Raw genomic sequence first — 12,473 nt, 5'->3', positions numbered from 1 at the left:
TTCTACAGCTTCTGTATTTCTAGTCTAGTTGTGTTTTGTTTGTCTTTAAACACCCAAGCATGAAAGCCAAGTGTGTGTGTGTGTGTGTGTGATACAGCGATGCACTGATGACATCATCTCCAAGCACCAGATCCTCCGGTGGATTTGAACCCAGGACCCCCGAGACGCGACCCAGCGAGCGTGTCGCACAGCCGTGGTCAAGCAGAACGGTTCTAACCCACGACCTTCACGGCCCGGAACCGCGTCCTCCCGCAGGCGGGTTCATCTCAAAGTCGCCTCCCTTTAATGCGCGTTAAGTTCCGAGACTAATCAAACAACAGAAAGTCAAAGATTTACCAAAATGATCTGCAAACTTTGGAACCTGCGACAGACCTTTGATAAGAGCAGATAGAAAACAGAGTAAAGGAGCAGCAGAGATGTGAGGCACATAAAGGAACACGCCTAACGAGGCCCGGTCGGATCACAGCTGGTTCTACACGACGGTGGGGGGGGGACCCTGAAGCCGCCGCGCTAACACGGGGCTCAGTGCTAACAGCTACCAGCCGACGCTGACGACAAACGTTACCCTCCATCCCCGTGATCCACGCCACAACCATCGCAGTCACTGCGAGGAGAAAGGAACCTCGGGTAGGCCGCAGGAAGCAGTCGGAGAGACGAGGAGAATCAGAGCAGACAGAAGAGACGACACGGAAACGATGAGGAGGAGCAGATAGAGCGAGAGAGAAATAATAAGCAGGACAGAGAAGAGGACTGTTCGAGATCAGGACGAATGCGCACGCAGACGAGTGTGAAATCCAGACATCCAGGGAGTGACAGCGAAGGACGACCAGGACTCATTTGAATAGATTTCCATACGCTACGGCGCCGTCGGCCGCACGCACTCACCTTCCCCGGCGTTGTAGGCCAGAACGGAGCGGGTCCTCATCTGCTTCCCCTCGACGGTCTTACTGGAGCAGGTCTGGGAGCAAGTGGACCAGGGCGTCCAGTCGCTGAGGACGCAGTCCCTGGAGCAGGGAACGCCACAGCGGGCGGGCGCCGGAGCCGGGAAGGACGAGCAGAGATTCCTGCTCACCTCCTCTCCTGAAGTGGAAAATAACAGGATGCATGTTGGAGAGGAAGGAAGCTCGTAGAATCCTCTCAGTAATAACGGGATCGTTCCGGAAGCTCGTAGCGATCACGTTCACGTAAAACATCCCTTACATCGACTCAGAATACATTCTCACGGATGACAGGTTATAACCGAGCGTTTGATTGATGGCGTCTGATCAGCATCAAGGACACTCGTTGGACCTGCTCGCCCCTTCGATTTAAATTAAACTCCAACCCAAAGTCCAGCCGGACACGTGCAGCATCAAAGGGTTCTGTTCAAGTAAATAAAAACGTGTCTGTTTGGAACCGGAGATGAGAAGCAGATGCAGAAATCAGTCACGGCAACCAACGGCTGATTGTTACCGCGGGCAACGACTCGGGTTTCTGGACGCTAAAAAGTCCAAATCTGTGCTTCCAGGAGCAACACATCCTGAATTCCCTCTGACGGGGAACGTCGCCGCTCATCAGTCGGCTCCGCGCGCCGACCCGCCTACGAGCCTCACGTGCTGCGAAACGAAAACCTGTCAACGGCTGAATTGAGATTTCAAGCCTCAGAAGTCAGACTCGGCCCGACTCCGCACGAAGACGTCGCTCTGACGGATCTGCGGCGGACCGATCCCGACTGAACGGAGACGCCGCGGAAATAAGGAGCGGCTCCGGTCGTTCCCAGAGAGGACGGGAATGAAGGGAACGCGCTACAATAACGTTTGCGTCGACCCTCGCCGCTTGTCTGGGGCGTTTGCTTTATGACCGGGAGGAAAATATACAGCTGACGCTGCAGCGAGAAGCCCCTGAGGCGAAAAGACGCGATGAAAAACAAAATCGATCGATTCCCATCAGAGCACAAACGTGTGAGGCGGACCAATCGCAGCAGGAGGGCGGGGCAGCCTCCAGCACTGCGGCGAGGTCTTCATCGGAACGTCTTCACACCTGCAACGGTTGCATCGACGGCGGTCTGTGGAAGACGTTGGAAGGACGAAGCGAAACTTCAACAAAGTCGCCGCTCCAGGATCGTAAAGCGAAGATTTACCGAGCACATTAATAAAAAATAGAATTAATAAAAAAACGGCGTGTAATATCTGCTCCCCCCACCTCGGCATAAAAACCGGCCGTATCATTAAGCTGCTTTTGGCGGGGGGGGGGGGACTCCTGAGGAGGTTGATAACTTCAACCAGGAGTCTGGAGGTCGGACGGGAGCTGAACGGAACGGGCGTGGAATCCGGATCCGCTCAAATCCACCGGCTCTGCTCACCGTTGCTCCTCACGCACCGGGCCCGGGCCAGCTGAGCGCCGGGGCCGCACGTCTTCCCTCCATCGGGGACGCACTGATCCAGGCCGACCAATCGCCAGGCGTAGCAGCTGGGCTCGTCACAGGGCACCGCCTCCACCAGGTGCGGACAGTTTCCAGGCCCGCCGGTGGGCTCGTTGCTGATCCGCCTTTTTCTCAGTTTGAAACCTGCGGCGACAAAGACGGGAAAACGGAACTCGCACACGTCACGGTACTTTATTCTGATTCTACGCATCAGAGGGAGCATCGATGAACTCTGTCACGAAGACGGGGGGGCGGGGCGGGGGGGTTATTGGGATCATTTCTGCAGCAAATGATATTCATCTTAAACCTCGTTGCCGTCTCGGGGCGACGCCTCCGTACCTTTCTTTCCAGCCTGGTCGTCACAGTTCTCGAAGGTGCACGGCCCCCAGGCCCCCCACGGCGACACCTCGCAGTCGATGGGACACGGGATCTGACAGAGCTGGGATCGGTTGGGGATTGGACCCCGGCACAGCTTGTTCTCCACCGGGCGGGATGCTAGATGAGCAACAAAGGAAGATGAGGAAGTCAATGAAGCTGCTTTCCTTTGATCTTATGCCGTTCCGTCTCCGCGTGAGGATTCTCTTTTAACCCAAACTGGAATCCGACAGAGAGCAGCAGTGAACACGCTATTATCCCTTTGTTCTGTTTACCGGCTCCCTGTTAGCACGTCAGAATGATAAATAAGGAACGATTACTTTGAGCAGCACCTTGCTGGAAAACACAGACAGGAAAAAGGATGAAACGGGAAAAGGGAAAGAACAGCAACGATATCGTGGCTCGCGTTCATTCCACGAGGGATCCTTTGGCCGCTCCCGTTGGCTAGAGAAACGCCTTCATGGGATGTAACCGGTGAGTTCATGACCATGTTCCTACCGAGGAGCCGTCAAAAGACAAGGGGAGATGCTATCGCTAAGCTAAGGCGGAATGATCCTGCGATAAATAGACAAATAGACCTTTCTAAGGGCTCCTGCATTTATGCATTTAATGTTTTTACCGTTTGTTGGTGTCAAGCGAAGGTGGAGAAAACGCATATTAAAGATTTGTGCTGCTTTTGATACAAGGAGAATGAGGACAAAACTTATTTCCAGCTGTGTCAGAGAGTTTGCGAACAGGAAGTGCCTCCTATATCACTTCCTGTAGTGTGAAAAATGAAATGGCCCCCAGAACAATCCCTTCGATTCACCGTCTGACTCTGCTTTCATTTACATGTCACGCTCTTGGAGAACAATGAGCCTTTGAAGCTGCAGCATCCTGTTGTGGTGAGAGATCGATTCTTTCTCTCCGAGGAGGAAAACCAACATTTAGTGAAAACCGACTCGGTATTAAGACATCAGTGGAAGCGTAAACATACACCAGGGTATCCTCGGCGCGTTCAACCTGAGCCAGTTTCCCGTATTCCAGCTGTTAAGACATCGAGAAGCTTAAAGTCTTACATCGTCAGGACATCTGAATCATAATTCCTACGAACCGTACAGAAGACGAGCGCGGCTTTTTGAAATGCAAAACGGTTAATTCCTCTCACAGACACGCTGAAAGTCAAACACAGAGTTTGCCGAGCCGTCGCTAATCTGTTTCTTCGATCTTCTAACATCAGCCCATTCAGAAACCCAAAAATAGACGAATGACGGTATCGGATTGCCGCGTGATGAGGAGGGGAAAGTCTTTCCGTCCGGCTTTTTTCTGCTAACATTTTTTGCAGTGTACGGGGGAAATGAAAGGCGGAAGAGAAGCAGAGAAGATGAAATGAAAGACGAGAGGATGGCTGAAAGGAGAAAGGGGGGAGGACAGAGCAAACCAGGATGGAGGAGGGGAGGCGGCGCCGGAGGAGCTGTCAGGCATGGAGGCGAGGGAGGCTCGCGTTATCAGCGTGACTAAGAACACCTACCTGTGATCTGGAAGGTGACGGAGAGGAGAGGGGGGGCGCTGGGCTTCTGCGGTCTTTGGGTCTGACCCGCTGCAATTACAGGGAGATAGCGCTATTAGCTACGCACACGCCGGGAGGCAGAGGAACCGGGCGGAGGCTGAAGCAGCTGCAGAGAATCGGGCATGCTTCACAATCAAAAGCACAAATTCTGTCGTTTATTATCGCCGCTCTGAAAAGATTCGGTTTTTATTTCTTTATTCTGCCTTTGAAAAGCCAGGAGATGTTTGGTGTTCGGGGATCAAGCCCGAGCCCTGTTCCCATCCTCAGCGTCCGTCCACAGATATAGTCCCCGTCTCTCCTCTGGACATGTCTGTCCTCTCCGACCTCGTCTCCAAAACGTCTCAGCTTCACTGTCACTCTTATTGTCTCGTTTCTAATCCTGTCCAACCCGGTCCCTCCCAAGGAGAACCTCAGCATCCTCATCTTCATCACTCGCTTTTAAAGAAACTCAACCCTTCGGTTAAATACTGGAAAAGGTCGTTAAAATGACGACTCCGTGAAGCTTAACGCATCCAGCAGACCAGAGCTACACTAACGCAAGTTAAACCGCGGTCAGATCCGAGGTGCTGACCCGTAAAGATTAAGGCTAAGATTTTAGGAGCTTGTAAGCTGATTCCAGATCTTAGCCTGAGGGAATCTTCCAGCTTCATTGACCCTCTGCCTGCATGCTGGGAAAAGGAACCCTGCTCCGAGGAGACGACGACTCTGTGCCTGTTCGTGTGTGTCTTTGTGGAAACGGCGCTGAACACGCCTGCACGGAGGACGTTTGAATTGCGTCTTCACAGCGGTTAAGGGCAGCTGAATGGACGTGCCACGCCCTACAGTCTCGGACAGGAAGCGGGAGAGGAGGACCTCATCTCAAAGTGCTTCGTCTAAACGGCGTCGGTCGATGCTTAAAGCTGGAGCCGTTATTATTCAATTAGGGCCGATGCCGGAGGAACGCCGGGCCATCAGTCCAATCCCAATGCCCGAGCATAGAGGGCGCGCCGCCACCTTTTCCTTCGCCACTCATTTATCACGACTTTAAAAGCGCGCAAGACGAATCAGATTAACCCTTCAAAGTTAGTCTGGAGCGTCAGAAGCTCGGAGAGCTAATCAATCAGTTCCTACAGGAATCTATTCTTTGGATTTGTTGGCGTAAATAAACCAATGATGTCAAAATCAGAGAGGGCGGCGGAGGTGAGCGAAGGAGCGTCGGACAAAAACGGAGGCTGAGAGCGTGGCTGAGAAGAGGAGAGGAAACAAAAGAGTTGCATAACAATACATGACTCATCCACAATGATCAGGAGCCACGTTATCAGGGACTTCAACGGATCCATACGGTGGAAATAACGGCGGGGCGACCCGACCGGGGGGACGGCGCGTCCTCCGAAGTTCAAACTCAAGAACCGCGACCTTCTTGACAAACACATGAAAGAGGAGGAGCTCCTGGCTTTTGGCATCGAGTCTGGCACAACTACATTAACAGCCGGTCCGCTGGCTGTTTCTCACTCACTCACACACACACACACACACACACACACACACACACACACAAACAGGCTGCAACAACATTCCAGTTCGCTCTGAATTAAGACACTTCCTGCCGGACTCCGCGTGCGTTTCGCTTTTACCTTTGTCTTTTTCTCTGAGGTCACCGAGGTAGGTCAGAAGCTCAGCGTTGGCCTGGACGCAGTAAACCTCCCTGGTCTGCAGGCCGCCCCCGCAGAGCCCCGTCAGGTTGCTACGCCGACGGTCCTGTTGGCTTAGCAACGAGTCGACCCGGCAGTCGCTCCACTCGGCGGTTCTCCAGGTGTAACTACAGAGGAGGCGAACGTGCGAGCGGGCGCCGTGAGTTTGTGGGATTTAAATGTCCTCACACACACACACACCCAGCCCGGTTGCATAGGGCCCCCGCTCCCCCCCCCCCCACCGCCGGGAGGAGCTCACCTGGCGCAGGGCAGGACGCCTTCACCTGGGGGTTCACAAGATACCGACTCCTCCAGCGGTGGGCACCCCGACCCCTCCCCCACCGGGAACTGGAGGACCTGTCGGCTCCGAGTGCGGTTGCCTCCGGGAGACTCGGGGTCCGTGCAGGTTTTGGAGCAGGGCCCCCACTCGGTCCACTCGGCCACCTGGCAGTCCTTTGGGAGGACGCAGGACTGGACCGTCATCGGCAGATCCCTCAGCAGGCAGAGGCTGGGGAAGGACGAAGAGGAGGAGGGACGTTAGGAGCACAGACAACGTAGAAGACACCCCCCCCCCCCCCCCAAACATCAGCTGCCTTCCTCTACCACGTTAGTGCCAGCATGCCGAGGACGGGAAAGACGCCGCCACGGGCAGCGTGAGTCGTCTCGAACCCTCTGCCCTTGACTTTGTCATTAGCGGCTCTCATTAGCATAAACACGGCACAATCAGTTTCCCATTAGGAGCGAAACAGGAGGGGGTGTCGAAGTCTCGAGACAAACGGGACACCCCCTGATCAATCGCTCGCGAGCATCTTTTGATCACGCAAACAGCATTTAGATGTAATGAATAAGCCGTCCTCTCCGGGTGCCGCCGAGCCGTCCTAACCAAAGCACGCCGCTTTCCGCTGCTCGGTCTGGATGTCTTTCCCCTCGAGGCGCCGCAGCTGACGAGCTATTAGCGCTAATTACAGCTCTGCTTCATTTAGAAACCTCTCATTGAGATGTTGCCACCCGACTTCACCTCCAGCAACTCAGACTCTCGGCTTAAATGAGGAAACTATGAGCCGAGGACGAGCCGCCGCCGCCGCTCCCCTTCTCACCTCCTGTGTCTTTGCAGATTCAAACACCGTGGCGGTTTTTGAAATGGAAATCCTTGCATTTGTTTTTTTGTCTGGCGGCGCGATTGATGTTGGAGTTGGATTTCCTGTCTCGATGCGTTTGTAAAAAAGCAACCGCTTCGTATGAAGCGACAGAAAGAAACGGCTGACGGGAGAAGGATTAGCGAGCAAAATGCAGAGCGCCGTCGAGGTGAAATGGTGCATCATGGTAAACTCCTCCAGATCCACGTCAGCATCAACATTCCAAAACGTCACGGCGCGGAACCAACCGTGAAACGGACTCGAAAGGGAGTTTGGGATGAGCCAGAGACGAAGTCGGAAATGATGTTCAGAAAGCGCCTGGTTCTGGTTCGGGTATGACTGGGTTATTTCTTCACAGGGAACTTTGTTCCACTTCTCCAAAAGTGTTAAAAACAGCGATGAATATTTCAGAACGGGAAATAAACAAGCCAAGGATTAATATTTAAGCTCCTGGGGGCATCCGAGTTGTTTTCACGGCTGCTTTGAAGTATTTGATCCCAGTCACGGCTGAGAGTTCGGTGCCAGCGAAGCATTAATGAATAGATCGGGTACATAATTGATCAAATCAAGCGGTGGCGTGTTGATGGATACGCGATGAGAACGGAGGCTTGCTCTCCTGACACCGGCGCTGATGCGTTCCTGGAGATCAGGGACCTTCTGGAAGCGCAACAATCCCAGGTTCGAGGGAACAGCAGCGGCGTTATCATTTACCATCGGTGGATGAAAGCTCCCACCGATTATCCCACTATTTGATCCCTAAAGATCCTTGCTTAAATAAAACGAATCGTTCTCGACACGAAGGGACTAATTCCCACGTCGTTCTGGAGCCGCTTCGGCTTCAGCTGCGAGTCAAAGTCTGGATAACGCAGGCAGACCTGGGAATTCCTTCCCAGTTTTTAAAAGTTGCTTGATGGGTCAACGTTTTCCATCATAAAATAAATGCTACTGAGCCCGCATCCGGCGGCGTTTGACGGATGGAGAAGCATCCGATCCCTCCAACGACTGGATTTTTCCCCCATCGTTTTGTGCACGGCAAAGAAGAAGACGCACCGGACATCCTCGTCTATGTGTCGCCTCCCGATGGGGTCGCATTCGGCTTCATGTCGGGATGTAGGGTAAGGAAACAGAAGAACACCGAAGCGGTATCTTCTAGCGCTAAGGAAAAGCATTCGTGTAGCATTAGCATAAAGAAGCTGACACTCACCTGTGTCCCGTGGCGCTCCCGTTCCGGTGGATGCAGGTGACATCCCGGGTCTGGTATCCTACTTGGATGTCCCAGAACGGACTCTCTTGCCGGTTCAGGCGATTCCTGGTTCGTTTTTTCTGGATGAGTTCCCTCGTCTCTGGATCTTTGACTGGGTTTTCTCGGAGCCCTTGGCCTTTACCTTTCCTGCGTTTAGCTTGGCGTGTCGTCCGAGTCTCTATGACAGCGCAAGGGGTCCACGGTCCAACCCTGAGACTGTACAAGCCCTCTGGGCCCGTGCAAGGCCCTGGTTTACAGGACTGGAACTCTGTCAGATTGGGACAAACTGCACCTTCAAAAACCGGAGGTACCAGGACACTTCGGACTCTGTTCCTGAGGCCCGTCCCACACGTTTTGGAGCAGGACGTCCACGGTGAATACTCGGAAACCACGCAATCCTGGGGGCAAGGGATCAAGCATGCCTGCTCGAGGCGAGGCTGCGGCTCAAAGTACTTGCAGATGGCATCCTCTGCTGGGGACCCGTCCGACTTGAGTACGCAGCTCACCTCCCGGGTCTGAATGCCATCCTCGCCTCCGCTGCACGCGAGCAACCTCGGGGCACCCATGGTCCATGCTGAAATGGGAATGCATGCGTTCCAGGCGCCCAGTCTCCAGTCGTAAAGCTCCTTGTGCCAGTCACACACGCGGAAACAGTTTCTCTGATTGGAGGGGCGCTGGCTCTGGTCGCAGTTGGTGTGAAGCGTCGTCCAACCTTCCACATGGGCGCACCAGACCGCGCGGCTCTGGCTGCCGCCTGGGCCGCAGTCGCTGCCCATGCACCTTCCCCATGGACCTGGAAGGCAGTAAAACAAGTTCAAATGAAATGATGGGGGGGGGGGGGGGATAAGCCTTTGGGGTTCAGCTGCTCCAGGAAGACTGTGAGAAACCTCTGCAGAAAATATCTTCACCCCATTTCAGATGTAGGACAGAGAAAACATTTATTGATTAGTTCAGAGATTCAAATCACGATCCAAACTAATCTTGAGTTGAATGGATGTGCAGAATTAACGCATCGCTGCAGATCAGCGGAAATCGATGATGCCATTTGACCTCCGATGGGACCCTTTGAAACAAAACAACTCCAACACCGGAAACCCCGCGAAGCTAAAGCAAGACTGAGCATCGCCTGAAGGAACGGCACGCAATAGATCCCCACGGCGAATCCGCAGACGCCTCTGATGCGGCCCTTGATGTAAAATGTGTTAACGAGTTGTCGGCAGCCGACCTCAGATGATGCGCGAGTGGAGATAAACTCCGCTACCTTGCTTCTCGCTGCGCTCGGGTCGGTCGCAACAGTCCCGTAGCGCCCGATAAAATCAGCCTCCGCGTGCAAAGAGCGATGCTCAGGCAACGCGAAACGTGATGCGCAACAGCGCAGATGATAGGTGATTAAAAAGCAAGTGTTTCACGTGGCGGTGAGGGATGCGTTGCTTTTATCGGGGCAGCAGTTAGCGCAGACGTCGGTGTGACTCTAGTTAGCAGACGAGCCTCATCATCGCTGACTGATGGCAGGAGGAACCGTTCAGCAGTCTGAGCTAATGAAGAGGGAGGAGGTGAGTAACGTCATCACTGGTAAAGCGCGCACGCCGTTTCATCGCTGTTATCCCCGTTAGCATCACCGCTGCCCCGGGTGACAGCGACAGGGTGAGGTGGAGACGGTTGGTTTGCTGCGGCGACTCCGGACGGGACAAGCCGGAGGAGGAGAAGAAGAAGGTGGAGCAGGGAAAGACCGAACCCAACTTGGTGACGGAGGCAAGGAAACGCTTCCCTTTAACAGGCAGAAACCTTGGACAGAACCAGAGACTCATAGTGGGAGGTTGGGCTGAGAAAGAGAGAGAGAGCAGAGAGACAAGGAGAGAGAGGAGAAAAGACAAAAACAAAGAGGAGAGAGAGTGATAGAGTCTCTGACCTATTGCTCAACAGTTAATTGTTATGCTCATCAATAATTCTGCCCCCCCCACCCCCCCACGCTATCCCTGCACGCCATTAAACTCCTGCGTTTCCTCACGCCGCTCCATTTGCCCCGTACAACGTTTCAGTTTATGATATCAAATTGAGCATGCCGGGCCTAATCGAGTGTTTCTCCACAAAGAAAACTTCGCTGACGCACGGAAACAGTCAGGCCGACTCAGCCGGTCCAGGCGAGTTAAAGAACACTAATTAACACGGGGGGGGGGGGGGGGCTGCGCTCTGCCCACGTTATCTAAAGGACAATTACACTACATGGAGGACAAATCAAAGTAATTGGGTAGATTTACTTTCCCTCCTAAAACTAGCCTCTTAGGTAATTGATTATATTAGCATGTGGCCTGAGGCTGAGTGGACCCTCAGGGAGGGGGGGGTCAGTGGCCAACAGGAAATCGGTGAATGGACCGCTGGTATCGACCGATGTCCTCGCAGAGGTAAACATAAAGTCGATCAATGTCTGAATATCAAGTGATTGATACGCGTTCGATAGGCGTCTGCAGCTCTGGATTATGTCAGGATGCAGCAGCAAATATCTTTTAGACACTTTGATATTAAAGTAGAGGGTAAAGTACTTTTGGGATTCTCCAGATCAATCGTCTCAGGTGTTTTCCTGAGTCCACAAAATCAATTTATTATTTTAAAACAGAATAAAAATGTGACTTGGAAGCTTTGGCTTCATAAAACAAAGTAATAAAAATAAAAAGTGAATGTGATCTTGGGAGCTGATATTGAGTTTTCAGGCGGAGGAATGAAATCTGAAACGCAGCAGAATCGGACAGATCCCGCCGTACCGAAATAAAACACCGCCGGTCCAAATCCAATCCATCGCAGACAGAAATTATTCTCTATCTGAGAATTGTCTCCTGGATGTCTCCCACCATCGAACTCCTCTGCCTCAGGATGTGAAATAGTAGGTCCATTCTATTTCTGGAGTCATAACACTGACTGCTAATTAAGATTTAGGGGGGGGGGGGGTGTTGTTAGATGATGATAGAACTTGATATTCTTGGCTTTATTTAAGGCCACCGTGGAGCATCAGTAGAGTCCCTGGGCTCCCCACAAGGATTAGAACAATACATCACGGGTGTGTTACCCCCCCCCCCCCCCCCGGAGCCTGATCTCCGACTGGGCCTCGAGTGTGGATTTAATGAACAGTGTCTTTGTTGCTGCAGGGTCAGCTCCCCTAATGAATGGGCCGCCGTGTCGCCACCGATCTCAAATCCACGTCACCTCAACCCGGCACACAAAGACGGGGACCGTCCCCCGATCCGGGATCCGGGGTCGTTAGAACCGAACCGTAAAGCCGACGGCGGTATCTCTGCAGAGTCAGCGCTTTGAGCAACGAGGTTCGAGCTTCAGCCACTTTGATTGATCCGATTGTGAGTTTGGACAAGAAGGAAGGAAGGAAGGCGTTGTTTAGTCGTTGTTTAGTCGTTGAGTCGTTGTTTAGTCGTTGTTTAGTCGTTGTTTAGTCGAGGTTTAGTCGTTGTTTAGCCGTTGTTTAGTCGTTGTTTAGTCGTTGTTTAGTCGTTGTTTAGTCGTTGTTTAGTCGTTGTTTAGTTGTTGAGTCGTTGTTTAGTCGTTGTTTAGTCGTTGTTTAGTCGTTGTGTAGCCGTTGTTTAGTCGTTGTTTAGTCGTTGAGTCGTTGTTTAGTCGTTGTTTAGCCGTTGTTTAGTCGTCGTTTAGCCGTTGTTTAGTCGTTGAGTCGTTGTTTAGTCGTTGTTTAGTCGTTGTTTAGTCGTTGTTTAGTCGTTGTTTAGTCGTTGTTTAGTCGTTGTTTAGTTGTTGTTTAGTCGTTTAGTCGTCGTTTAGTCGTCGTTTAGCCGTCGTTTAGCCGTCGTTTAGTCGTTGTTTAGTCGTTGTTTAGCCGTTGTTTAGTCGTTGTTGAGTCGTTGTTTAGTCGTTGTTTAGCCGTTGTTTAGCCGTTGTTTAGCCGTTGTTTAGTCGTTGTTTAGCGTCGTTTAGTCGTCGTTTAGTCGTCGTTTAGCCGTCGTTTAGTCGTCGTTTAGTCGTTGTTTAGTCGTTGTTTAGCCGTTGTTTAGTCGTTGTTGAGTCGTTGTTTAGTCGTTGTTTAGTCGTTGTTTAGTCGTTGTTTAGTCGTCGTTTAGCCGTCGTTTAGTCGTCGTTTAGT

General features: G+C 52.5%; 1 protein-coding gene across 1 annotated transcript in view; it reads right to left on the bottom strand.

Moving 5' to 3' along the window:
* Positions 1–12,473, bottom strand: part of thsd7ab (thrombospondin, type I, domain containing 7Ab) — a 57,086-nt gene that overhangs the window by 26,086 nt on the left and 18,527 nt on the right. The window contains exons 2-10 of the mRNA XM_068757336.1: positions 8,336–9,167; positions 6,255–6,503; positions 5,939–6,123; positions 4,287–4,355; positions 2,741–2,896; positions 2,342–2,545; positions 886–1,080; positions 566–604; positions 337–372 (exon numbers count right to left, since the gene is read on the bottom strand). Coding sequence (XP_068613437.1) covers positions 337–372; positions 566–604; positions 886–1,080; positions 2,342–2,545; positions 2,741–2,896; positions 4,287–4,355; positions 5,939–6,123; positions 6,255–6,503; positions 8,336–9,167 — 1,965 coding nt within the window. The remainder of the gene's footprint in view (positions 1–336; positions 373–565; positions 605–885; positions 1,081–2,341; positions 2,546–2,740; positions 2,897–4,286; positions 4,356–5,938; positions 6,124–6,254; positions 6,504–8,335; positions 9,168–12,473) is intronic.

This window comes from Brachionichthys hirsutus, chromosome 3 (genome assembly GCF_040956055.1).
Source record: "Brachionichthys hirsutus isolate HB-005 chromosome 3, CSIRO-AGI_Bhir_v1, whole genome shotgun sequence".
NCBI lineage: Eukaryota > Metazoa > Chordata > Actinopteri > Lophiiformes > Brachionichthyidae > Brachionichthys > Brachionichthys hirsutus.
Note: the sequence above shows the minus strand (reverse complement) of the source record. Positions and strands in the feature narration are given on the sequence as shown.